The sequence below is a fragment of the Odocoileus virginianus genome, chromosome 8, assembly GCF_023699985.2.
Source record: "Odocoileus virginianus isolate 20LAN1187 ecotype Illinois chromosome 8, Ovbor_1.2, whole genome shotgun sequence".
In the NCBI taxonomy this organism is placed as follows: Eukaryota; Metazoa; Chordata; class Mammalia; order Artiodactyla; family Cervidae; genus Odocoileus; species Odocoileus virginianus.
This window is the reverse complement of record NC_069681.1, coordinates 34,706,722-34,734,184: the sequence shown is the minus strand read 5'-3', so window position 1 is coordinate 34,734,184 and position 27,463 is coordinate 34,706,722. Positions and strand designations below refer to the sequence as shown.

Below are 27,463 nucleotides of genomic sequence, written 5' to 3'. Positions count from 1 at the left end.
GATCCCTGGGTCAGGAAGATCCCCTGGAGACGGGAATGGCAACCCACTCCCGTATTCTTGCCTGGAGACTCCCCATGGACAGAGGAGCCTGGCGGGGCTGCAAAGAGCTGAACACGACTGGGAGACTACACCACCACCACCAGGAGTTAACATGCTGATGTGTGGTTTCCTGAAAGCCATGTAATCAAGCTCCTGGCTGCCCCACCAGCACTGCTGCAAAAAGCAAAAGCGTTATCAGGCCTTTGAGAATCGAGGATGTCCACTAAACTCTAACAACCTGGAGTTGCTTTAGGAACGCGGGGAAACTAGTGCTAATGGGACAGTGGAGGTTTTATGAAGCGACTCTGGCCACGATCCCAGGACAGGGACCAGACATCTTGGGCGCTGGCGACCCTGTTGCCCGACTGGAAAGGCATGGGGCTCTCTGAATAGCGCCCCTTCCCCGCCCCAAAGATGACAGACATGGCATACGAAGCCACACAAAGCCAGGCACTGGCTCCTCGGCCACAAGGCCCCTCACGACCATGCTGCTGTCATCAGCCTGCTGCTTCAGGGTCGCCCTTTCGCTGGGTACCGGGAGGCAGGGGGCCGTTCTTCCTTCCTGCGTGTGGATGCAGCAAGCTACTTCCGGGCAGCTTTCACCACCCAGCGGCCGGGACTGGTCCTACGTGTGTCTGATGGCCGGACCTTCATCTTTCTTGAAGCCGTCTCTGCCTTCCCTGAGCTGGGGGGGTCCCCTGGTCAGGGCTGAGGCTGGCAGCCCTTAGCTAGTGCCCCTTCTGTTCATTTCGCGAACAGAGCGGCTTAGAACGATGGAAATGTTATCATCTCGCGCGGTTCTGGCTGCAAGGCCGAGGTCAGGAGTGGAGCTGTGTCCTGCCAAGGCTGTGAAGGGCGAGTCTGTGAGGGACCTGTCCCCCAGCTTCTGGTGGGTTGCTGGCCAGCCCTGATGGTCTCTGGCTTGTTTTAGCATCACTGGATCGCTGCCTTCATCTTCACCTGGTCCTCTCCCCGCTGCTGTGTCTGGGTGCAAATCTCCCCCTCTTTCTAAGCACACCAGTCACACTGGACTGGGACTACCTCCTACAGGGTGACCTCCCCTGGACTGACTCCATCTGCAATGACCCTGTTTCTATGTAAGGTCACATTCTGAAGTACTGGGGGGAGCCCTCAGTATATGGACTGGGGGGAGGCAGCCGGTGGGGTGGGGGACACAATTAAACCCCAAACAGAGAGCATTTGTAGGCACACTCCTGTGCTTACTCGCTCAGTTCTGTTTGACTCTGTGACCCTGTGGACTGTAGCCCACCAGACTCCTTTGTCCATGGGATTCTCCAGGCAAGAATACTGGAGTGGGTTGCCATGCCCTTTTCCAGGGGATCTTCCCAACCCAGGGATCGCACCCAGGTCTCCTGCATTACAGGTGGATTCTTTACCAACTGAGCCACCAGGGAAGCCCAACCTCCTAGTAATACTTTTTAAAAAAGGATTTCTATAAACAACTGACTAAAATCACAGGCGTGAGAGGCCCATAACGGCCGCCTCTGATGGTTTTATAAATCACCTGCAGCTTTCAGCATCTTGTTTCCATAACCACAGGTCTGAATTCCTGACCGCCATTCCCACTCTCCCTCAGAAAGAAATCAGCTCTGGGTGCCCCAGATCTAAGCCCCCGGGACGTGCTCGGAGCCGGTGTACTCCCCTACTGCAGGGACAGGGCAGCCAGAGTTAGTGCTCAGTAAGCTCGTACATAAAACAGAAACGTTCAGGGGTGGGCCTAAGTCCTGCCTCAAGCGGAGGCTAATCAGTGACTCAGTGGACGAGTTTACTGGGGCTTTTGAAAACCATCCTTACTCTCCAGGGATTTCCTACTGTATCTGCACCTGGACATTTTTTTTAATTAATTTATTTTTTTATCGAAGGATAATTGCTTTATAGAATTTTGCTGTTTTCTGCCAAAACCTCAACATGAATCAGCCACAGGTATACATATATCCCCTCCCTCTTGAACCTCCCTCCCATCTCCCTCCCCATCCCACCCCTCTAGGTTGATACAGAGTCCCTGTTGAGTTTCCTGAGACATACTGCAAATTCCCATTGGATTTATTTTACGTATGGTGATGGAAGCTTCCATGTTACTCTCTCCATACAGCTCACCCTCTCCTGCCCTCTCCCCAGGCCCATAAGTCTATTCTCTATGTCTGTTTCTGCACTGTTGCCCTGCAAATAAGTTCTTCAGTACCATTTTTCTAGATTCCGTATATATGTGTTAGAATACGATGTTTATCTTTCTCTTTCTGACTCACTCCACTCTGTAAAATAGGTTCTAGGTTCATCCACCTCATTAGAACTGACTCAAATGAGTTCCTTTTTATGGCTGAGTAATATTCCATTGTGTATATATACCACAACTTCTTTATCCATTCATCTGTCAGTGGACATCTAGGTTGCTTCCACGGTCTAACTATCATAAATAGTTCTGTAATGAACAATGGGATACATGTGTCTCTTTCAATTTTGGTTTCCTCAGGGAATGTGCCTAGGAGTGGGATTGCTGGGTCATATGGTGGCTTTATTCCTAGTTTTTTAAGGAATCTCCATACCATCTTCCATAGTGGCTGTATCAATTTACATTCCCACCAACAATGCAAGAGTGTTCCCTTTTCTTCACACCCTTTCCAGCATTTATTGTTTGTAGACTTTTTGATGATGGCCATTCTGACTGGTATGTGGTGATATCTCATTGTAGTTTTGATGTGCATTTCTCTAATAATGAGTGATGTTAAGCATCTTTTCATATGTTTGTTAGCCATCTGTGTGTCTTCTTTGGAGAAATGTCTGTTTAGGTCTTTTTCCCACTTTTTGATTGGGTTGTTTGTTTTTCTGGTTTTAAGTTGTATGAGCTGCTTGTATATTTTGGAAATTAATCCTTTGTCAGTTGTTTCATTTGCTATTATTTTCTCCCATTCTGAGGGTTTTCTTTCCACATTGCTTATAGTTTCCTTTGCTGTGCAAAACCTTTTTACACCTGGACATTCTTGCAGTCTACAAGGATACCCTGTAGGGATTTCCCTGGTGGTTCAGTTGTTAAGATGCTGCCTTCTCAATGCAGGAGGTATGGGTTCAATCCCTGGTTGGGGAACTAACATCCCACATGCCGAGTGGCCAATAATAATAATAATAATAATAATAATGATAATAATAAAATGGAGTCTGGCAAATTTTAAAGGAAACAAAAAAAGGAACACCCTGTATTCTGAACTTAAGAGTGAGGCTGACTCTAAATGCTCTGATGGCTGACAGTGAATAAACTAATATTCTCAGGGTAAAGACAGACCAGGCCTCAGAGCTGCTGTAAAAGGAGACAGGAGAGAATGTGAAAGGAGGGGTTCCTGGCCTCTGGACGCCACCACCACGGCGAGTCACATGCACCCAACAGGCAAGAGAAACAAACGTATTACTGTTGGCCCTGACCTGTTGAATGTCCTCACAGGAGAAAACAATGCCTGGGACATGCACGTGTCACTAAATTAAAAAAAAAAAAAAACCACTAAAACCTATCTTCTGGTTTTTAGGGGAGTTTCTTTGGAAGCAATTAAAAATAAGTTAAAGACCTGAAATTTTAGACATAATGATTTTTTTGGCTCTAAGATGTTAAATCATGACTAGAAAAACTGCTTTCTGATCATGGTAAGTGTGAAGTTAGGCTGCAAAACTAGGTACAGAATGCAAATGCTTTCCTTTGTTGATACTTAGGTTAAACATGGCTCCATCCTGTCATGAGACTACATGAGAATATATGTAAGAAATTTCTAGAAGTAGAATGCTGATAAAACATTGTGTGTGTTTTAAATTTTATCAGATATTACCTAACAGCTCTCCACGGAAGTGTTAGGTGACTTACTTTTTCCAGTCTTAAGATTTTTAGAAGGAACACACACGGAAGAGAGAACTATATATATATATATATATATATATATATATATATATATATATAAACAAAAAGCTAAACACTATTCATAGTTAAAGATTGCCTGGAAACTTTATCCACTGATCCAGAACACAGTATCAACAGAATCTGGACATTATTTTTAGAATTAATAAGGTAAATCACCCATGCTATGACATCACTGTGGACATTTCTGATTTACCTACTATTACGCACTCAGGAGTGTATTTACAAACCAGTTCTGTTATTAAATAGACAGTTGTTCAGAATGGATTGAGCTATGACTGGAAAAATCCATCCATCTTGCTGGGGGAAGACACTAGTTACTAAATGCAGCACCTAAGCTGAGGATGCCAGCCACAATGGAGCCATCTATGCACACTATGAATATTTCCTAAATAAAGTTATTGATAAATAATACACATATTTCAGAGACAATGTTTTCTAGTACCATTTATGTTTTTAAGTAAGTGTTAGTTGCTCAGTCATATCTGAATTTGAGATCCCATGAACTATAGCCCACCAGGCTCTTCTGTCCATGAGCTTCTCCGGGCAAGAATACTGGAGTGGGTTGCCATTTCCTTCTCCAGGGGATCTTCGCAACCCAGGGATCGTCTCTCTCACTGCAGGCAGATTCTTTACTGTCTGACCCACCAGAGAAACCTGCTTCTAGTACCATGTATAGGGATAAACAGTGTTCTCCCAAAACTATGGTCCTTTCCATAATCTTGGAAGGTGATCTTATTTGGAAATGGGGTTGTTGCTGATGTGAAGAGTGGAGACAAGGTCATCCTGGAGTAGGATGGGTGCCGAATCCCATATGACCAGTGTCCTGATAAGAAGACAGCCACGTGCAAACAGAGGGAAGACAATGGCCACGTGATGATGGAAGCAGAGACGGGAGAGCTGTATCCACCAGCCAAGGCGTGCCAGGCTGGCTGGCAGCACCAGAAGCCAAGAGGAGAGGCAGAGAATAGATTCTCCCCTACGGCCTTCAGAGAGCGTGGCCTGCTGACACCTGGGTTTCTTCCAGCCTCCAGAAATGCAAGACAATAAACTTCTGCCGTTTTAAACAACCTGGTTTGTGATGCTTTTGTTACAGCAGCCACAAGGGAAAGAGTACATCACGGAACTTAACGTGTTTGGACTAAGTGAGAAAAACCTTTGCTCCTCTAAGAACATCTCAGTCGTCCCTCCTGACATGTCCTAATACAGCTTATATGAAAACCCTGCAGAGAGTTTGAAATGCTGAGTCCAAGCACTTTTAATGGGTCTTCTTATGGTTTGGGAATTTTCTGGTCTTACATCTGGTCCCTGAATCAAACTTTCCTGATGGGCACAGCTTCAGGGTCACACATCTCATGAAATGCAGGCGACTTGGAAATGCAGACTGACAGCAGACCAGGCTGGTCTCCAGTCATGGAAGGACTAGACCTTCCTTCTTCCTCAGGAGAGTCTGTGGACAGTCGCATCCTTTGTCTTAGCTGTAGTACCTTCCACCTGCTGAGGCGGTCCTGTATCCCCATCCTGCCTGCTGCTAGGAGCTGCACCTGGACCAGGTCTGGGCAGCCAGCCCTGTTCACATCGACCCCATGGGGTGACCCCACCACGCTGTTTCCTCGGGGATACGTTTCTGACCTCTGAAATCAGGGGACAAAATTACGAAACCAGCTATTCCCTGCTTCTTGATGTTGCAATCCCAGGGCTATGAGTCAATGGTTCACATTCATCTTCTGATAATACTGCCTCTTTCTTTCACCACCATCATGGAGGAAGGAGGAATGTCCTGGGTCCACCCTTGTTTTTATTTCCTTCTCGACTCACCTGGGATGCCCACCCACTTTCTCTCCTGCCAGGGATGGAACTGAGATATATGGAGAATTGTGTCTAAGAGCGGCCACAGCCCAGAGAAGTGGGAACAGAGCTGGCTGGCAGGCCCTGCACCGTGGTTCCATTCATCAGCTTGATCCCAGGGAACAGACGGCTCCCTGGGAACTCACCTGGTGGCTCAACCAGCCCCTGGAACAATCCCTCAAGCTGTCTCTGTCCTTCAGCAACTCAAAGGGCAGTGGGAGAGTTATTGATCATAAATCTGAGTAAACCAAAACTGGAATAATTCCACTCAGGATATTTTGTGAGGATGTGAAGGGCTATGCAAAAATTTATCATGAAGATGGCAAATTCTCCAACCTTGACAAGACACCATAAGCGACTGCTTTCACTAGTCTCATAATACTTAATTCCCCTCAACTGCAATTCGGTGTGGGAAAATGTGGTTTATGGGCTTGTGCTTCTGCCCCTGAGGATATGAGCTTCCTCAGGGCAGGACAGTTTTGTACCTTTATGTATGTAGTATGTAGTATGTAGTATGTAGTAAAGGTACAAAAACAAAACACCTGCCTAAACAGGTGATTCAGGTCAACCTGTGCCAGCCTTAGCTGGCTCCCTTCACGAGCTAATTTTCTAATTTTAGCTACTAATGTGTCCCAAGTTTGGTCATTGAGGACAACCCAGGGCCCAGACTGCACTAGATCTTGTCACAATCTCGTTCTGGGGGCACAATAGTAACATGTGGATGTGGGCGAGGGTCAAGAAAAGAGAGTTGTCGTTTAGAGTCACTTAGGGTGGTGATTCTCAAAGTGTGGTCCTGGGCATTGGCGGGAGCAGCAGCATCTGGGAACCTGTAAATCCTTGAATCCTGCCCTGACCCATTGATACAGACATGGTAGAGCGGAGGCCCGGCCACCTGTTAGGATAAGCTCTAGCTCAAGTGATCATGATGCAGGCTGAAGTCTAAAAGCCACTGCCTTAGAGCGTGTGTGCTAAGTCACTTCAGTCGTGACCGTCTCTTTGCAACCCAGTGGACTGTAGCCCGCCAGGCTCCTCTGTCCATGGGATTCTCCAGGCAAGAAGGCTGGAGTGGGTTGCCGTTATGTCAGCCTAAAAGGACCCAATGTTAGAAGTTTTCTCTTCTTACTCTGGGGAGGAAGAGGTCCTCCTGAGGTTCAGATGCCCTCGGCCCCGGCTATGGGGGCCGAGTGTGGGATACCCCCGCCCCATGGCTTCCAGCCGACAGCAGCAATGCCAGCCTCCCTGGCCTTTTGGCTCTGTTCACAGGTCTCCCCAGGAGCTTCTAGAAAGATGAGAGAATGTGGAAGGACTTGTAAATGCCCAGGGTTGAGGGACTTCCTTTTCTACTCAGGCAGGAAACTGGCATGAAAAACTCTTCAGAAGGACATATGAGGCAAGCAGGAAGCTGAGGGCTAGGGGCAGGGACACAATAACAAAGGGAATGAACTACTCAAGTTGGCCCAGAGGCCCTGGCCTGGGTGTCAGGGGAACTTGCTTCCTAGAACCCGAAGCCCTCTCAACCTACATTTTCAGAGTCCCAGGTGGGGCACATGACAGAAGCAGGATCTATGGTTTTCTAGAACCAGAGCAAGGGAAGGAATTTGTGAGAAGAACTTCAGCATAAATATTTGCTAAGCTCTTGGCCAGGGGGTGGGGTGGGGTTATGAGGAGGAACACTGAATATTTGAGATTTTCAGCAAAGGCATCCCCAGCCCTCCAAAGGCCTCAGAGGGGGCTCCCCAGTCAAGCCAGGTCGGCCCTGGCCTCCTCTGCACCTCGACTCTGATAATCTCTCACGTTCATTGAAGCAAAGATCAGCAAGAGCTATGGCCTGGTGCCAAATCCAGCCCTCTGCACTTTTCTGTAAGGCTTGCAAGCAAATAATGATGTCTATATTTTACAAGGATTGAAGAACACATTTAAAGGCTATTTCGTGACACCTGCAAGCTATATAAAACGTACATTTCTATGCCCATCAGTAACATTTTACTGGAACACAGATTTGCCCATTTGTTTCATATTTCAAATTCCAATGGTGGGGTTGAATAGTTGCCACATGAACTGTGTGGCCTCCCTAGCCAAAAATATCTCCCATCTGACTCTTTTCAAGAAAAATGTTTCCCTAAGAACTTTTCCTCATTTCTTTCCCTCCTGCTGAATTCACCAAGTGTCCCCCTGCAGTTATAAGCAGATCTGAAACAATCCTGGCATCACCTCAGTCACTGAGGTCTGCTCTTAAGATGGGAAGTCACTGCTGCTTTTTAAATTAAAGGACATATCCTAATTATTTGTTTCATTTATTAGCTAGACCCAGATATTGAAAACTTAGGACCTGAGTAAACACACAACTCTGGCTACCTGATGTGAAGAGCTGACTCAGTGGAAAAGACTCTGATGCTGGGAAAGATTGAGGGCAAGAAGAGAAGGGGGCAACTGAGGTTGAGATGGTTGCATGGCATCATCTACTTCATGGACATGAATTTGAGCAGACTCGGGGAGATGGTGAAGGACAGGGAAGCCTGGTGTGCTGCAGTCCATGGAGCCACAAAGAGTCAGACGCAACTGAGCCACTGAACAACAAACATGCAACTGGTGTCCGAACATAAATTTTTGTTGCTTCTCCCATGCTATGCCTATTTCAGTTGCAAAACACACAAAAGAACCCATGAACCCTTAAGGGTCAATCTGTAATCTAGAAAGTGTGCTCCCTGGGGACTACACAGTGTTCATTCACTGGTAATCAGGCGGCAGACAGCTATCACGACTGCAACTACGTTTGGGAAATCCCCATTCGGCACAGAAACTACTTAGGTGTGGGGATCGGAAAACCAAAATAAATATTTCGGAGCACCTCCCAGGAAAGTTGCACCAAGTGACAAGAGAACAGTGTTTTTGCAGCGAGACCCAGAGCACCAGCCCAGAAACCGGTCCGCCTGCCAAGTGGCGCTTTGATGGGCGCCCCGGCTGACCGCCTGCACGCGGGAGAAGGCAGAAGGCCAGCAGCCCTGGGGACCCCAGGTGTGACCCACTTGCCTAACCCCACCGCCTCCTGGACCAGGGTTCCCTCTGCAGCTCTGGAGTCACCTGGCCAGCCAGAGGCAAGGGAAATGCCAAGGGAGCCTGCCCCCCTTCCCACTGAGGTTCTGCGGACCCCTCCCATCACCAGCACGACCCCATCCAGCCCACAGCCCACAGGGTGGGAACACAGAGGCCATGGATGCCCAACAGGTGGGCAGGTCAAGGTTATGGCGTTAGTTCTTCCGACGAGCGACTGGCGCCTGCGGCCCGCTCCCTCTGCGCTCTGCCCCAGCCCCCACCCCACCCCCGCCCCAGCCCCGGCTCTGGCTCAGCGGGCCCTCTGTGGTCATTTCCCGCCGCGCCGAGACGTCCCGGCTGCGCGCGCGCATGGCCTTCCCCGCTCCGTGCGCGCGCAGGTCCCCGAGCCGCCGGTGGGGACCGCGTGGCAGCCCGGCCCCTTCCCGGCCCGTGGGGAACCGATCTGCAGCACCCCGCCTGCTCCCGGCTGCCCTCCGCTCCCCGGGACCCCGGCCCGCCCCGGGCGCCTACCCATGCTGGCGGCTCCGAGGGCTCCCTGCGACTGGCGAGCGAGGAGTCCAGGTGGGAGGAATCCGTGCTAAGGTGTTGCTTCCTGTGACTCGGTTTCCAGGCCCTGCCCAGCACCTGTGCAGCTGGAGGTGTGCAGGCGGGGCGGCGGGGCTCCACCCTTGGAGGCGGTGGAACGGCCGGGGCAGAGGTCGGCGCCCCTTGAGCCCCAGAGGGGGGACACCTCTCGGTGGCCCGCACCTGGACTCCGCCCCGGCCCCTGGGGGCCGCCAGAGGGGAAATCTGGGCCGGGATGCCCTGGCTTGAGCATGCATCTTAGCCAAGGGGGAGGGCTCATGAAATGCAGGGTCCCTGGCCTCACCTGGATTTGCTGAATTAGTAGATCGGGGTGGGGCCCAAGAATCTGCATTTCTAACACACGCTAAAGGTGAGGCTGACGGTCTGGGGACCGCACTTCGGAAAGCACTACTGCGCTGCGAAAGCACCACATCTGCAAAAATGGGCAGGTTGGTCAGTTCAATGTGTGTGCAGTGCTGCAGATGTGTGGCTTTTACCTGGCCTGTGAGCTGTGGAAAGCATTTCTGGAAAACTACATTTCCTTCCTTTAAGAATAACAAAACCAAAAATAATAATACACCAAGGATTTCCACATCTTTTTTTCTGTTTGCTCCTCTGACTTGAGGAGGGGTTTTGTACTCTGCCAGCACTGAAAGGTACATTAAAAGGGAAAAGGAAGGCGAGTTTCTATTGTCTTTTTAAAAAAATCGTGTAAAATATACAAAAAACTTAACCATCTTACCTATTAAGTGTACATTGAGTGGTATTAAGTACACACACACCGTCCTGCAACTGTCACCATCATCCATCTCCAAAACTTTTTCATCTTCCTAAATGGAAATTCATTGGAAAAGACCCTGATGCTGGGAAAGATGGAAGGCAGGAGAAGGGGGAGCGACAGAGGATGAGATGGTTGGATGGCATCCCTGACTCAACGGACATAAGTTTGAGCAAACTCCGAGAGTCGGTGAAGGACAGGGAAGCCTGGTGTGCTGCAGTCCGTGGGGTTGCAGAGTCGGACATGACTGAGCGACTGAAAAACAAACTGAAACTCTGTACCCATGAAACACTAACTCCCGATTCACCTCCCCAGCACCCACCATGCTACTTTCTGTCTCTGTGAATTTGTCTTCAAGATACCCTATATAGCTGGAATCATTCAAAATTTGTCCTTGCCTCTTAGATTTGTTGTAATGTCTTCAAAGTCCATCCTTGTTGGAGCATGGGTCAGAACTTCCTTCCTTTTAAAAGCTGAATAATATTCCACTGTGTGTACACATTACATTTTGTTTAGCCGTTCATCTGTCTCTGTCATCTTCTGAGTCTTAGGGATGCCCCTGGCCATGCTGACTGGAAGACTGTGGTGTGTAGGGAGAAAAACCCAGGCAGGCTCTCCCCAGAGGTGGAGAAATGTAAGTGAAAAACAAAACTCCAGAGGATGGAAGAGACCAGCCCTGCTGATCGGCTCTGTGTTAAACACCCAAAACAGCATTGCCAACCCTCCCTGTGTCCACCAAAGCAATCCCATTTTATAGTTAGGAAATGGGTGTGATAGAGTGAGGAACCAGACAAATGATGCAGCTCTTCCCCAGCACGGCATGGCACCATTTCAAGCCAGCTGTCTGCTCTCACAGCCCAGGTCATTTCTGCTGGACCAAGTCCCTTCCATGTGGCTGCTGGGACCCCATCCTGCGGAAGCACCTTGTTGGGAAATACATACAAATAAAACAAGACAATTTCCTCTTCTTTAACATGCCTCCCTTTACAAAGCTTCTAAATGACGTTAGCCGAGTGCCTTTATAGCTGATCAAATTCTCTCTTAAAGCAAGGGAATGGTAGACCCACACTTCAGGGTGCGGGGCCTTCGCTGTGAAGGTGAAGCCTGGAGAGGGTGGGAGGGGGAGCCAGGGACATGCAAGGTTTCGGCAAGTCCTTGTGCTGGGTTGGAGGTGGGCTCAGGCTGTTCGCGGTATCAGTGAGGAAGAAAGCCAGTGGCAGCAGCCCAGACTGCTTTCTGAGCATCTTCTGTGGGTCAGGGAGCCGTGCATGTGCATGAATTCAAGAGTGGATTCAAACTGATGCGAAGAACTGACTCATTGGAAAAGACCCTATGCTGGGAAAGATTGAAGGCAGGAGGAGAAGGGGACGACAGAGGATGAGACGGTTGGACAGCATCACTGACTTGATGGACATAAGTTTGGGTAAATTCCAGGAGCTGGTGATGGACAGGGAGGCCTGGCGTGCTGCGGACCATGAGGTCACAAAGAGTCGGACACGATTGAGCGACTGAACTGAACTGAACTGAGGGCCCAGTGGTGTCACCCTGGGTGACCTTGGGTTAGTCACCTTCCCTCACTGGGACTTTTTCCTCTCCTGTTAGATGGGAGCTTGGCCTTCTATAGCTGGGTTCATTTTCTTTACAAGGTTCCAAAGCAGAGGCTGACTGTGGTGTTAGGTTTACTGTCGGGGGGAGAGAGTCTCCTCACTGCTGGAAGGTAGTTGTTTATGAGCTGAATCATTGCCACAAGTGCTCCTGGTGTCTTGTTCTCTCGCGTCTGTGTCCCCAGCTACAAGCACAATGTCTGGCGTTTAATAAGTGCTCAACAAATATTTGTTGTTCATGCTCATTCTTATAATGACATGGATCAATCTTGTACCATGTTAAAAAAAATATGTGTATACATTTGAAAAATATGTGTGTGAGCATATGTGTGTACATATGTATACACATATATACACACATATGTTATATATAATTTGTAAGATATATGTTTTATATATGTAACATATATATACACAAACACACATATATAGTTTATAAGACGTCTTCATAATCTCTCTCAGGAAAGGAATCAAAATCTACTTTCAGGAAGGAATCTGGTAGCTCACCCACATGATGAAATAAATGTCCCTGAAACCTTAAAATGCTACTTTTTTCTCAGAATATCTGCATTTTAACAGAAGAGGGGAAGAGCCGTCTATTTAAAATAGACTCTAGTTGTGCAATTGAGAGAAGAAGTTTCTAGAGGCATGAGTCTCTTCCCCGCACATGGGCCGCCTCCGTCACACAGGATTGGCTGCCCCGGGACGCTGGGTGGGGTGGCCGAGGTGTCCCTGAGGTGGTCCAGGCTTTCCTCTTTCATCCTCTCAACGTGGCCTGGCCTACCCGCAGCTGGGCCGAAAGTTAGCGGGAATCAAGGGGGGCCTGGGGGAGACAAGGATACATGACCTTACCCTGGCGTTCCCTGTAGACCAGTGAAGAGAGAAAAGAAGAATGGGGGGCACCTATCTGGGGGGGTGCTGCAAAGTCTAATCTCTGCCATCACTGACATACCTGTCCTACTTCACATGGAGCAAGAAACCAACCAGGGGAGAATGGATACGTGTAAACGCATGGCTGAGGCCCTTCGCTGTTCACTGGCAACTATCACGACACTGTTAATTGGCGATACCCCAAGACAAAATAAGAAGTTTTTTTTAAAAAAGAAACTAACCAAAGAACCTAATTATTTTTGACATAGAACAGTATATCATGTTTTGGGGAGGTAAAAAATAAAAGCTATCAAATAATTCTTCACTTCCATCTGTTGAGAGGCCAATGTACATAATTAAAGACTATCACTGTTATCCTCAAATAAAGTTGACCTTCCTTAGGCACCAAGGAACAAGAAACAAGGAATTACAAACATTGTCCATCTAGGTGGAAGCGTTGCTAGGAGACCTGGGTTCAATCCCTGGGTTGGGAAGAACCCCTGGAGAAGGGAAAGGCTACCCACTCCAGTATTCTGGCCTGGAGAATTCCATGGACTGTATAGTCCATGGGGTCGTAAAGCGTCGGACACAACTGAGCGACTTTCACTTTCATTTTCCTTATCTGAAATATCACTGCTTCAGAAAGTGTTAGGAAAATGCATTTTGGAGAAACTTCTTCCAATTAATTATACAGAATCCCTGGGACATATATCAAAATAAAAAAAGGAAGCAGAGATCCTTATGACTTCCAGTGTGCTGTCTTCACTGCTCTTGTCTTTTAATTAAAAACAAAAACAAAAAACCCTCATTAGAACTCCCTTTCCAAAATCATCCCTAATTGCCAGACAAAAATGGTTATCCCTTATACATTATGGATTTCTGTACCAATAATATTACAACTTATTTATCATCTGACACAAGTAAGACACAAATGCCCCATTTATTCACTTCATGTTTAATTATGCAAATATCAGAATTTGTCAAAGTGCATTTATCCAATGACTTGCTTTAGTAAGTTACTATAAATCTAAAACAGTATAGACAATGGAGTCTTGGGAATTCACTGTGAATAAATACATACTGTTGAGGTCTAAGTTACTCACATTCAATTATTCAATTTTATTTCCTAGAATTAATAAAGGTATATCATCTCTTCAAATGTCATGGATGGAAAGATTTAGAAAATTCAGGTATTTCTATAACATATCATTTATCTTTCAGATTTTATACCACTCAAATCTATAATAAATTACTGGCAAAAGTAAATATTAGTTTTTTTTTTAAAGCAATGTATTAGTTTCCTATTGCTATTCTAACAAATTACCACAAGCTTAGTGGCACGGAATAATACACATTTATTACAGTTCTGGAGGTCAGAAGTCCAAAAAAGGTCTGGTGAGACTAAAATCAAGGTGTTGGCAAAGTTGGGTCCATTCTGGGGGTTCTAGGGTAGAATCCAGCATCTAGTCCGGACCTGCATTCCTTGTCAAGCCACCCTCTCACTGGAGAGATATAAATATTTCTGTACCAAAGTGTTTATTGCAGTGTTGTTAAAATAGCCCCAAACAAGAAACCAAACCTAAAGGACCAAATAAAAGGGAATGATTTGATCCTGGTGCCTCTTTACAAGGAAATACTTGCAGCCATTAAGAAATTCACTTTAAGGGACTTGCCTGGTGGTCCAGTGATTAAGAATCTGCCTGCCAATCTGCAGGGGACACAGGTTCAACCCCTGGTCCAGGAAGATACCACCTGCCGAGGGGAAACAGCCTATGAGCCACAGATACTGAGTCCACATGCCCTGGAGCCTGTGCTCCGCAACAGGAGAAGATCCTATGCTCCGAAACGAGAAGACTGCGCACCGTGATTAGAGAGTAGCCCCCATTCACCACAATGGAGAAAAGCCTGCATGCAGCAGTGAAGACCCAGCACAGCCAAAAATAAATAAAATAAAAAGCTTAAGAAAATCACACACACACACACACAACAAATTGTAAATGTTCACTGTAGAGCTGGACAATAGAATCTTATATTTTCCCGGTATTAATACCCTTTCTGATCACATTTACTCCATGGTTTCAGTGTTACACTCCTGTACCTAGGAGGATGTCCCAGATGTTGGTGTCAAACAGATTTCTTTTTTAAGCCCCATCAATTGTTCCATTTGCGGCACATTGTTGTTTGCTTTACATCAACTGTTGTATCGCTTTTCTTTTTCATAATTGCCTTTAGCTTGTTCTTACTGCTAGAATAAGTGTATGTGTGTGTGTGCATGCTAAGTTGCTTCAGTCATGTCTAACTGTTTGCGACTCTATGGACTAGAGCCCTCTGGTCTCCTCTGTCTATGGGGATTCTCCAGGCAAGAATACTGGAGTGGGTTGCCCTGCCCTCCTCCAGGGGATCTTCTCCACCCAGGATAGAACCCAGGTCTCCTGCACTGTGGGGAGAATCTTTACCACCTGAGCCACCAGGGAACACCTGAATAAACTCCTTTGTTGAAATTCAATTTCCTGCAGAATTATGAAGACATTGCCTCTTATCTTCTAGTATCAGGTTTCTGGAGAGCCTGTTTTTTCACTGGAGGTTTCCCTCTGGAAACTGTGTTTTTTACTCTTCTCATGAGAATGTGTCTAGAGGTGGTGGTTTTTTGTTTTTTTTTTTTTTTTTAAATCATCCATTTTCCTGAGTACTTTTAACTGGGAGATGTCTTGAGCCCTGGGAAATTTTCTTCTATCATGTCTTATGTTATTTCCTCCTCTCCATTTCCTTGCTTCTCCTTTTCTCAAAAACCGTTAGTCAGATGTTGGTCTCCTGATCCTCTCTTTTCTTTTATCCACATTGTCTGTCTCTTGGCATTATGGGATATTTCTTTATTTTTCATCCCTTGAAATTTTATTTAGCAACAAACATTTTTAATTTCTAAGAGCTCTTTATTGTTGTTGTTGTTTTTTAAAGATGGAGTACCTCCTTGAGTCTCTGTGAGGATCCAAATGGAAATTTCAGGATAAAATCCCTTTCTCAGACTTAAATCATCGCAGCTTTCCTCGAGAGTCTCATGCACCTAACCACAGCTTGTCCCTTCTAAGTTGCTGGATTTCCTCCCATGCCTAGTGAGCCTTTACTTATTTGTCCCTTTAAAGAATGGAGGAACGTGTAGACCTTTCTAGGCGGCTGACAAGAGTTGTCCTGTGGTTGGGCAAATGGATTAGTGGGCCTTCCTCTGAACCGAGAGGCTAGTGATGGCCGGTAAGGAGCAGAGGTGTCCTGGAGCTCCACCCTGATCTGGGAGTTGACTGCAAACACTTCTTCCCAACTCCACTTTCAGAACACATGTGGGTGGCTTGGTATCAGCCATGGTGGGAGCATTTACACCAAGGACACTGGCAGATGCTATTTATTAGGGCTGTTTTTCCCCTGATTGTTAATACTTGCCAACACATCACTGATAATGAGGGTGACAGGTAGGTTTCACTTTACTGGTATGTGGGTGAAGTTTTAATTCCCACCTTCCTAATAACTAGTAAGATTGAGCAATTTTTCATGCACTTAATAGTGATTTGTATATATCCTTTGGGGAAATGTCTATTCGAACTTTTGCCCATTTTTAAATTGTGTATTGGTCTCATTATTGAGTTATGAGTTCTTTATATATTCTGAATGTAAGCCTGTTATTAGAAATATGATTTGCAAATATTTCTCCCAAGTCAACTGCATACCTTTTAATTCTTTTAATGTCTTTTGAAATGCCAAAATTTTAAATTTTGATGAAGCCAATTTATCAATTTTGTTTTAAAAGATCATACTTTCATTATCACAGCTATTCATATCCTTTCCTTACCAAGACTGCAAAAACTTGCTATTATGACTCTTCTATAAATTTTTATAGACATTAAGGTCAATGATCCATTTTGAGTTAATGTTAGTGTATGGTGTGAGGTAAAGGTTGAAGTTTATTTTTTTTTCCATATGGATATCCAACTGTTGCAATGTGTGTGGGTGCTCAGTTGTGTCCGACTCTTTGCTACCCCAAGGACTGTAGCCTGCCAGACTCCTCTGTCCACGGGATTCTCCAGGCAGGAACACTGGAGTGGGTTGCCGTTTCCTTACCAACTGTTAAAAAGATCATTATTTTTTCCATTGAATTGCTGTGGAGCTTTCATAAAAAATCAATTGATCATAAATGTAAGGGGTTGTTTTTGGACTTGCCCTTCTTTTGCCTTGGTCTATATTTCTGTTCTTAGGCTAATACCACACTCCCTTGATTATTGCAGCTTTAGAAAATAAGTTTTGAAATTTGGTAGTGTAAGTCCTCCAAAGAATGCTCAAACTACTGCACAATTGCACTTATCTCACACACTACTAAAGTAATGGTCAAAATTCTCCAAGTCAGGATTCAGCAGTACATGAACTGTGAGCTTCCAGATGTTTAAGCTGGTTTTAGAAATGGCAGAGGAACCAGAGATCAAATTGTGAACATTTACTGGATCATCAAAAAAGCAAGGGAGTTCCAGAAAAACATCTATTTCTGCTTTATTGACTATGCCAAAGCCTTTGACTGTGTGGATCACAATAAACTGTGGAAAATTCTGAAAGAGATAGGACCAGACCACCTGACCTGCCTCTTGAGAAACCTACATGCAGGTCAGGAAGCAACAGTTAGAACTGGACATGGAACAACAGACTGATTCCAAATAGGAAAAGGAGTACGTCAAGGCTGTATATTGTCACCCTGCTTATTTAACTTCTATGCAGAGTACATCATGAGAAATGCTGGGCTGAAAGAAGCACAAGCTGGAATCAAAATTGCCGGGAAAAATACCAATAACCTCAGCCATGCAGATGACACCACCCTTATGGCAGAAAGTGAAGAAGAACTAAGAAGCCTCTTGATGAAAGTGAAAGAGGAGAGTGAAAAAGTTGGCTTAAAGCTCACCATTCAGAAAACTAAGATCATGGCATCTGGTCCCATCACTTCATGGCAAATAGATGGGGAAACAGTGGCTGACTTTATTTTGGGGGGCTCCAAAATCACTGCAGATGGTGATTGCAGCCATGAAATTAAAAGATGCTTACTGCTTGGAAGGAAAGTTACGACCAACCTAGATAGCATATTAAAAAGCAGAGACATTACTTTGCCAACAAAGGTCTGTTTAGTCAAGGCTATAGTTTTTCCAGTGGTCATGTATGGATGTGAGAGTTGGACTATAGAGAAAGCTGAGTGCCGAAGAATTGATGCTTTCGAAATATGGTGTTGGAGAAGACTCGGGAGTCCCTTGGACTGCAAGGAGATCCAACCAGTCCATCCTAAGGGAGATCAGTCCTGGGTGTTCATTGGAAGGACTGATGTTGAAGCTGAAGCTCCAGTACTTTGGCCACCTGATGTGAAGGGCTGACTCATCTGAAAAGACCCTGATGCTGGGAAAGATAAAGGGCAGGAGAAGGGGATGACAGAGGATGAGATGGTTGGATGGCATCACCGACTCAATGGACATGAGTTTGAGTAAACTCCAGGAGTTTGTTATGGACAGGGAGGCCTGGTTTGCTGTGGTTCATGGTGTGGCAAAGAGTCAGACATGAATGAGTGACTGAACTGAACTGAAGTCCTCCAATTTTGTTTCTCATTTTCAAAGTTGTTTTGGCTACCTTAGGCCCTTTGTACTAACATATACATTTTAGGTCTGCTAAAAGGCAGGGGAGGGAAGAGAAGAGGAACCTAACTGGCAAGCATACCATTCTAAACACTAATAATGTAACTTTTATATATCAGATTATTTTAAGGCCATATGTTTTTCTGTTTCTTTTCTGTTTTATATTTCAAATGATACAAAATCTATTATTCATATGAAATTCAAATATCTATACAGACCTACTATCCTCAAATATCTGCTCACACTATATTGTCTAAATCTATTTCTTGAAAAAAAGAAAAAAAAGAAAACGCTGGGTGAACAGCATGAACCTAATGGAGAAGGCAACGGCAACCCACTCCAGTACTCTTGCCTGGAAAATTCCATGGATGGAGCAGCCTGGTAGGCTGCAGTCCATGGGGTCTCGAAGAGTCGGACACAACTGAGCGACTTCACTTTCACTTTTCACTTTCATGCATTGGAGAAGGAAATGGCAACCCACTCTAACAAGGGTACAAAACACTCCCAGCTGCAGATTAACCAGCTTCCCTAAGGCATAAATCGACGTGCCAGGCAGGGAGAAAACTGCATGTACAGAAATGCACAGAATAAAGCAAGTTTAGCAGAAGCCAGATTGTAAATGAGTAATGTGAGAGTGTTATTTTGTTACATGGTTCATTATACACAGTTCTTTCTAATGATTATATAAATCCCACAATCTCAAAATTAATTATAAAATACATTTATAAAAGTATGTTCTTTATAAAAACTATGTTCTTCCAAAATGTTGTTATTGTTGTTTAGTCACTAAGTCGTGTCTAACTCTTTTGGGACGCCATGGAGTGTATTCTGCCAGACTCCTCTGTTCATGGGATTTCCCAGGCAAGAACACTGGAGTGGGTTGCCATTCCCTTCTCCAGGGGATCTTCCCAAGCCAAGGATAAAACCCATTAGCAGGCAGATTCTTTACCGCTGAGCCACCAGGGAAGCCACATTAACATCTACAAATTCCAGGAATTAGAACCTGTTTTTGGAGAGGCCATTTATTAACCTATCTCACCTACTGACTTCTTTTTTTTTTTTTACTTCTGCTGGTGAGCCTTCAAGACTCTCACCTCTTCAGGGCAAGGTCAACACATAGCAACTGAGATGCCACCTCAGTGAAACAAGATGGGCTTGCCACATCTGGGATGATGGATATGGTCTCAGAGTCAGCCAGTGGCAAAGAAAGAATCACCCTGGGTGCACTGTTGTGTGACCATGGAATTGAGCTGAACTGATGAGAACTGGGGACTGGCATTTCTTTGAAGTTGCAAATGTTACTGAAATTTCCAAATCTGCAAATATTTGCAGTGTAAATGTATTGTCAAACTGGACAGTGGTTTGTCAAAAGCTCGTGTTTACATATTTGTGTGTGTGTGTGTTTATGTGTGTCTGTATGTTTGTGTGTGTGTATTTCATTCAGGGCCAGCTACGTAATTTGTGGATTTGGGCTTGGCACAAAATGAACATGCCAGGGCCTCTTGTTCAAAAAGCAGGACAAAAGTGACACTGAAAATACGAAAACTGGTATTTTCCTCCACAGTTTCCCTCATACTATTTGCTATTTAACTCTATTTTACATAAAGAAAAATTTTAAATTATCAACATGAATTTTACTGTTCAGCTTTATATTATGTGATGCTAGCTTTATGTGCAAATATACACGCATCTGGGCTTTCCTGGTAGCTCAGACAGTAAATAATCTGCCTGCAATGCAGGAGACCTGGGTTTGATCCCTGGGTAGGGAAGATCCCCTGGAGAAGGGAATGGCAACCCACTCCAGTATTCTTGCCTGGAGAATTCCATGGACATAGGAATTCCATGTAGCCTGGTGGGCTACAGTCCATGGGGTCACTAAGAGTTGGACATAACTGAGAGACTAACAATTTCACTTTTTTTCACTTTATGAAGTATAAAATGTGTTTAAGGGTCAATGATTCTGTTTAAGTTCTTCATACCCTCCCAGTCCCAACCTGTCATGACATCACAATTAGGAACACACTGGAAAACCAAAAAGCTCTGGGGTCAGACATACCTGATTTGGGATCTCAGTTTTGTTGCTTATTTTGTGTGTAAATCAGCAGGTTACTTAAACATTCTGGCCACAAATGAAACAAATTCAGATCATGATATTTAATTCATAGTGGTGCTGTAGAGATTAAGGGCATAATATATAAAGGATCTAGTCCTAAGAGTCCCTGTCTGTAAAGAGTAATGATATATATCAAGGGTGAAACAGACCACCAGCCCAGGTTGGATGCATGAGACAAGTGCTCAGGGCTGGGGCACTGGGAAGACCCAGAGGGATGGGATGGGGAGGGAGGCAGGAGGGGGGATCGGGATGGGGAACACATGTAAATCCATGGCTGATTCATGTCAATGTATGGCAAAAACCACTACAATATTGTAAAGTAATTAGCCTCCAACTAATAAAAATAAATGAAAAAAAAAAGAGTAACAATATAGCCGGCCTCATCAAGTTATAGACAAATTTAATGGAGATAGTATCAATATAAATGAAGTGTTCTGTAAAATACCATCAAAAGCTGGTCACTTTGCTAGCAGACTACCATGCTTGTTGAGTTGCAATGAGTGAGGATCATTTATAAGAAGCTGGAACTAAGAAAGAAACTTAGTAGTTTCTCAATCACTTAGTTTTAGGTGTGTCTCTTGCAAACGGCATAGAGTTGAGATTTTCTTTGTAAACCAACTGAAATTTTTTTTCTTTGACAGGCAAGTTAAGCTTATTTACAGATATCCGATTTTAGTTCAGTCATATTATTTTATTTCCTATTTTATGTTTTCATAGTTTCTAAAAGCTTTCATTATGTGATTCTTTTTTTGCATTTTTGAGCAGCTTTTTAGAGATACAATTCATATAACGTTCACTGATTCTAAGAGTGCAGTCTGATGAGTTTTTAGCTCTTTGTATTTGGGGAGGTCTTAGTTTCTCCTGATATTTAGGGAGGAAGATTTGTATTTATGTACAGGTGGTTATTTATAATTATAATCTTACATATAATACTCTTAGTCATCTTATCTATTTAGATATTATCCTTCCTGACTATGTGAAATAACATTAAAATGTTTCTCTTTTTACTTGATCACTTTTCTTTCCTTCACCATCCGATTTAGTGGCGTTCTCTTGCTTAGTGTTTCCATGTGTACTGATACATACACTCACACTTGTTACTTGACTTGTCCCTTTAAGGGATATTCTGGATTCCCAGCTAGTATAGGTGAGCAATCAACAAGCTTACTCTGCCTTCCATGCCCTCTTCCCCTATGAGCTTTATCAGATGTATCAGGCAAAAAACACGTACATTCCACCCTGTAACTTTTTTCTTAACTCTGCTTTCCTCTCAACCTTGTTTTTAAATGGATTCCGTGCTCACCATCTGTCCTTTTGCCATAATTTCTCAGTTATCTTTTGGTGAATAGATTTCATTCATTCATTACCATGGGAACAACCTTCCCTGAAAATGATCCTACTTATTAGCAAGGTGAACTATGCCACTTCCATGGGTACAGTGTGAAACCATAAAGCACGCTTGCCCTTTCAACATGGGAGTCTGTGATCAGACAAGAAAAACAGCTGCTGTTAACTTAATGTGTTACTGATCTCTGAAAACAAGGTTTTCTGGAACAAACATCAGGGTATTGTATTACTTTGGAGGATTTTACTCTCTGAATATCCTACAAGCAACAACTCAAATAATAAGTCTTATTTTTTATTTTATTGAACCAATAAGCCTGGAGGGAAAAAGTTTGCTCTATACAGAAGTCTTATCTGTAAAAAAAAGACCAAGTAATACTCCTTTTCCTCATCGTCTAGGAAACTGTGTCCTAAGATCCTAGTGTGTTACTATCAGTGAGGACACAGTGGAATCTGCAGAGATTAGACATGCTCTGCTGACCCTAGTCTGTTTGGTAGGTACTGTTTGCTCTCCACAGTAAATGCATATTCTCTTTTAATTAAAAAATTTTTTTCTTCTATTTTTTTGTCCATGCCACATGCTATGTGGGATCTTAGTTCCCCGATCAGGCATTGAACCTGTGTCCCCTGCAGTGGAAGTGTGGTGTCTTAACCACTGGACCATTAGGGAAGTCCCAGGACATTCTCTTTTTAACCATAAAAACTGTATCACTAACTCTAGTGCCTAAGAAGAGCTAACTTCTTTTTTGAAGATAAGAAAGTTACTCCTGTGTCAGCAAAATCAAGGGGACATTAAGTATTATTTAGCTTTTCTCTCCCTCTGAAGGTAAATTAATACATTTTCATTATAAAAGATTTCAAAAAATTGTGAAAAGTTTATAGGAAAAAAATCTAGAAACCACTAATGTTAATATTTGGCTGTACTTCTTTGTAGACTTCTTTCATACATAAATTAATAAACTTTGCAGCATCAGATCATATCAGACATGTTGTTTTATAACCTTTTCACTTGACTTTCTATCATGGACGGTCTTCCATGTCACTAAGTCATCTTAAAGTGATTTTTTAATGGTTCCAAGTATTTCATTGTAAAGCGGCACCATGATTAAGTTGTTCTATTCTATTTGGGCCTTTAGGTTGGTGTCTTGTTTGGGGTTGTTTTAATAACACAGTGATAAACACTCTAGGACAGAAATATTTATGTCTCTCCAGTGGTGATTTCTCTAGTATAAATTTCTAGAAATTGGAGTTTCTTGGTCAAAGGGTACGGAAACAATTTTAGGCCTTCTTTATATGCATTGCCAAACTGTCTTCCAGAAAGAGTCTCCCTTGCAGTGCGTGAAAGCAATGAACCAAATATACTGAATGTGAAGTAAAATCTCATCAATGTAAGGAGATTATTTCATGTCACCCTGATTTTAGGGACTGTTTCCAAGACTGCTGTGAACACTTAGTGATGTGAGCTGGCCACGCAGGATGTTACAGGCAAATAGCCAACAGCCAACAACACACAGTGGCCGCCTGCTCACTGGGGTGAGAACCCCTCTGCAGCCGTCCTGCTGGCCTGTGCCTGCTTCTTCCTCCACCCTTCTGACGCTCTGACACCTGATCCTGCACCAACCTGCGGCCTCCACTTCCACCCAAGATGCAGCCCATAATGTTTTTACAAAGCGCACAGTGGCAGCTACACATATCCTCAGGTTTAGCTCTTAAGCTGCTAGGAACCGCAGGACAGCTGGTAAACCAGGCATGTTTGTTGGAGTGATGGCTGAGTCAGGCAGAGGAAGGGAGCCCCCAGGTGGGAGGACTTGGGGGAGGAGTGCAGCTCTCTACCCTCAGCCCCAGGAAGATGTGCCTCATTAAGAAGGAGAAGGGCAGGCTGACCACACATTTGGCTGCCTGGTGACTCGAGCTCTCTGCTCCTCTGTTTCCTCTCTCTCTAAACGGAGAAACGGATCGGTCCAGGCTGAGAGGCGGTCTCCATTCAGGGTGCAGCATATAACAAGGGCTGTCCGGGTACTGTCTTCACGTTATGATTCATTGCGCGACTCTGGACTATCCAAAACCTGAGCGTAGAATCAAAATTGAGTTCAGCAGCAGCTCTTAGAAGAAATAGACTTCTGCCTGTCCTTCGGCACACGCCCTTCCCCCCAGTTTCAGCAGAGCTAAGCTCCCAACTACCATGAGAAGCTGCACGGATCACTAAGAAAGAACACAATGACTAAGCGATGACACGAGGCTTTCTTATCACTGGCTGCAGCAGGTATCTGATTTCAGAGAGGTTTCAATGCGAAAACATGCGTCTTAGAGTCAGTGAGGGATGGTTTGCAGTGCTCATCTAGATAATCTCTGTGACTCTGGACTTCGCCGGGGCAGGGAGCAGGGGAAGGAGACGGGGCAGGAGATGGGTAGAGGCAGGTGAGATGCCTCTGAGCCTCAGCTAGGACAAGAGGAAGGGCAGGGCGGTTTGTAATGCTGCACACGCCACCCACACACGCGAATGGCCAAGCTGTGAGCACACAGGCTCTGTTTCTCAGAGAAGGCTGGGGGTCAGAGATGCGCGCTAGAGGCTTCAGACATTTTGCCTTACACTTGACTCTTAAGTTGCCCCTAGGGTCTCTGACGTTTGGAAATGTGTTTAATGGCTTTTTCAGAGTGACCTGAGAAAATGCTACTGTTTTCCTGCCTTGCAGGCAGATTCTTTACTGTCTGAGCCACCAGGGAAGCCCATTTTACACCCAGGGCATAAAAAATGCTCTAAGCAGGATTCACTCTTTTGTTCAGAAATATTTACTGAGTGTTCATTATGTGAATGGGCCTTGCTGCTAGCTCAGACAGTAAAGAATCTGCCGGCGGTGCGGGAGATGCAAAAGACACAGTTTCGATCCCTGGGTTGGGAAGATTCCCTGGAGAATGGCTACTCACTCCAGGATTCTTGTCTGGAGAATTCCACGGACAGAGGAGCCTGGTGGGCTACAGTCCAGTGGGTCGCAACGAGTCGGACACGACTGAGCGATTAACACTTTCACTTTCATTAGGTGCATACTATTAAAAATGAGAAGCCCTCCCAGGTGCAGGATGTGCAATCTTGTGGGACAGGCTGTGTGCACTAGTGGGTGATTTTTCTGCATTTACGTGGCCTGTGAGGAAGGGGAAGCTGTACAAAGGGCATGTGTCACACGGGACCTTGAGAGCCTGGGCCTGGAAACTGCTCCCTGGCTTCGACAGCCTGGACACGCGGCTCTGCGGTGGCCTCTGTGCCCCAGTTTACCCATCCATGAAATGGAGCTTCACACAGGGCTTATGTGTGCTTAGGAGCACTGTAAGGACCCAGTGAGTCAATAAATGCCTGCCTGTTATACGCACCTGTTAGATGTTCATTAGTTTAACAGCCAGAATACTGGAGTGAAGTAGATGGCCATTTCCTTCTCCAGGGGATCTTCCCAACCCACGGATCAAACATGGGTCTCCTGAATTGCAGGCAGATTCTTTACTGTCTGAGCTACCAGGGAAGCCCCAACAGCTAGAAGTCACTATTCAAAATTTCTTTTGAAATATTATAATTCAAAATAATATTTTTAAAAAGTACAAACTTTTCTTCCTATTCTATTCCCTAGCTACTTGCTTCTCTTCTCAATAGCCAAACTGTCTTCCAGAGATAATTTAGGTTCATACAAACAACTGTTAGCACATATACAAATGGTGGCAGTCTATACATACCATTCTGCACCTCGGTTCTTTAAGCTTAAAAGTTTATCTTAGATAACTTTCCACATTAGAAGTAAGAAACAGAGGTTTCCTATTCATATTTTGTGGGTGTTGAAATTTTTGCTGTTAATAGATATATCCAAAATTGCCTTATAATCTCTTTGAAAAAGGCATCTTTTAAAAAATAATGAAATACTATTTTAGACTCAAAGAATTTTTATTCTTGTACTTGTAAATTTTAACATTAAAAAGAAATTTTGGATATTCTAATGAATATGTAGCAATAAATTTAAAAATATATATGAAATAGACAATTAAAAAAAATAGAAATGACATATGTGGCTCAGGATAATAACTAGAATTCAGAGTTGCAACGATATAGTATATGAAATGTCCAATTTCAACAAAAAAAGTATGCGTCAGGTAAAGTAACAGGAAAGTGTTCCCCTTCCCCAAACTCAGGAGAACACAGTCCACAGACTGACTTGGAACAGACCTGGAGACTGAATTTCATAGAAAAAATGTTTTATAGCTGTGTCCAAAGAATTAAAGGAAACCATGTTTAGAGAATTAAAGGAAAATATGTTGATAGTGACTTAACAAATAAGACAATAACAATAAAGAAATTCACACTGTAACCAGGAACCAAGTGGAAATTCTACAGTTGAAAGAGCAATAGCCAAAATGAAAAATTCACTAAATGGGCTTAATAGCAGATTTGAGAAGCAAAATTATTCTTCAAAAATAAAAGCATTAAAAAACCTCCAGTTAAACAAAGATTGAAATATTTTGTTGCCAGCAAACCTGCTTTACAAGAAATACTAAAGGAAGTCCTTTAGGCTGGAAGGAAATGACACCACACAGTAACATGAAAAAATTAAGAGTGCTGGAAATAATTTAAGGGCAAGTATAAAACATGATATAAAATATAAAACACTGTATAAGTAGACTTCTTTAATTTTCTACTCTTAATTTCTTTAAAAAATTATGTAAATCAATAGCTATAGCATCATATTGTTGGGTTTATAACATATACAGATGTAATATATAGTTAAATGTCAACTATTCAGTAATCTAAATTGATAAGTGATAATCTAAATGAAAGGACAAATTCCTAGAAAGATACCAACTGGTAGACTGATTGAACAAGAAATAGAAAGTCTTAACAGACCTATAACAACTAAGGGCTTCTCTGGTGGCTCAGCAGTAAAAGAATTTGCCTGCAATGCAGGAGATGCAGGTTCGATTCCTGGGTCAGAAAGATCCCCTGGAGGAGGACATGGCAACCCACTCCAGTATTCTTGCCTGGGAAAAATCCCATGGACCAAGAAGCCTGGCAGGCTACAGTCCATGGGGTCACAAAGAGTTGGACATGACTGAGTGACTAAACAACAATAACAAATAAAGAGACTGAATGAGTAAACAGAAACTTCTCCCAGAGAAAAACTGAGGCCCAGATGACCTTATGGGTGAATTCTACCAAACATTAGAAGAAGAATTAATGCCAAATCTTTACGAGCTCTTTTAAAAAACAGAAGAGAAAAAGTAGAACACTTCCCAATTCATTCTATGAGGCCAGGCGTGTGTGCTAAGTTGCTTCAGTCGTGTCCGACTCTTTGAGACCCCATGGATTGTAGCCTGCCAGTCTCCTCTGTCCATGAGATTCTCTAGGCAAGAATACTGGAGTGAGTTGCCATGCCCTCCTCAAGGGGATCTTCCAGACCCAGGCATCGCACCCACGGCTCTTAAGTCTGCTGCATTGACAGGTGGGTTCTTTACCACCTGCACCACCTGGGAAGCCCTCGCTGAGGCCAGTATTTCCCTGATACCAAAACTAGATAAAGACATCACCAGAAAATGTCAATATCCTTTGTGAATAACAGAAAATTCCCAACAAATATTAACAAACTGAATCTGGCAACAACTAAAAAGGATTATGCGTGACTAAGTGGGATTTATCCTAGGAATGCAAGATTT

At 44.2% G+C, this 27,463-nt stretch overlaps 1 protein-coding gene across 1 annotated transcript in view; it reads right to left on the bottom strand.

Annotated features, from left to right (window-relative positions):
• SLC15A1 (solute carrier family 15 member 1) overlaps window positions 1–9,498 on the bottom strand; it is a 47,578-nt gene extending 38,080 nt beyond the window's left edge. Inside the window, exon 1 of the mRNA XM_070471485.1 lies at window positions 9,368–9,498. Within this exon, the coding sequence (XP_070327586.1) occupies window positions 9,368–9,371 (4 nt within the window). The 5' untranslated portion in view covers window positions 9,372–9,498. The remainder of the gene's footprint in view (window positions 1–9,367) is intronic.
• Window positions 9,499–27,463: the final 17,965 nt, after the last annotated feature.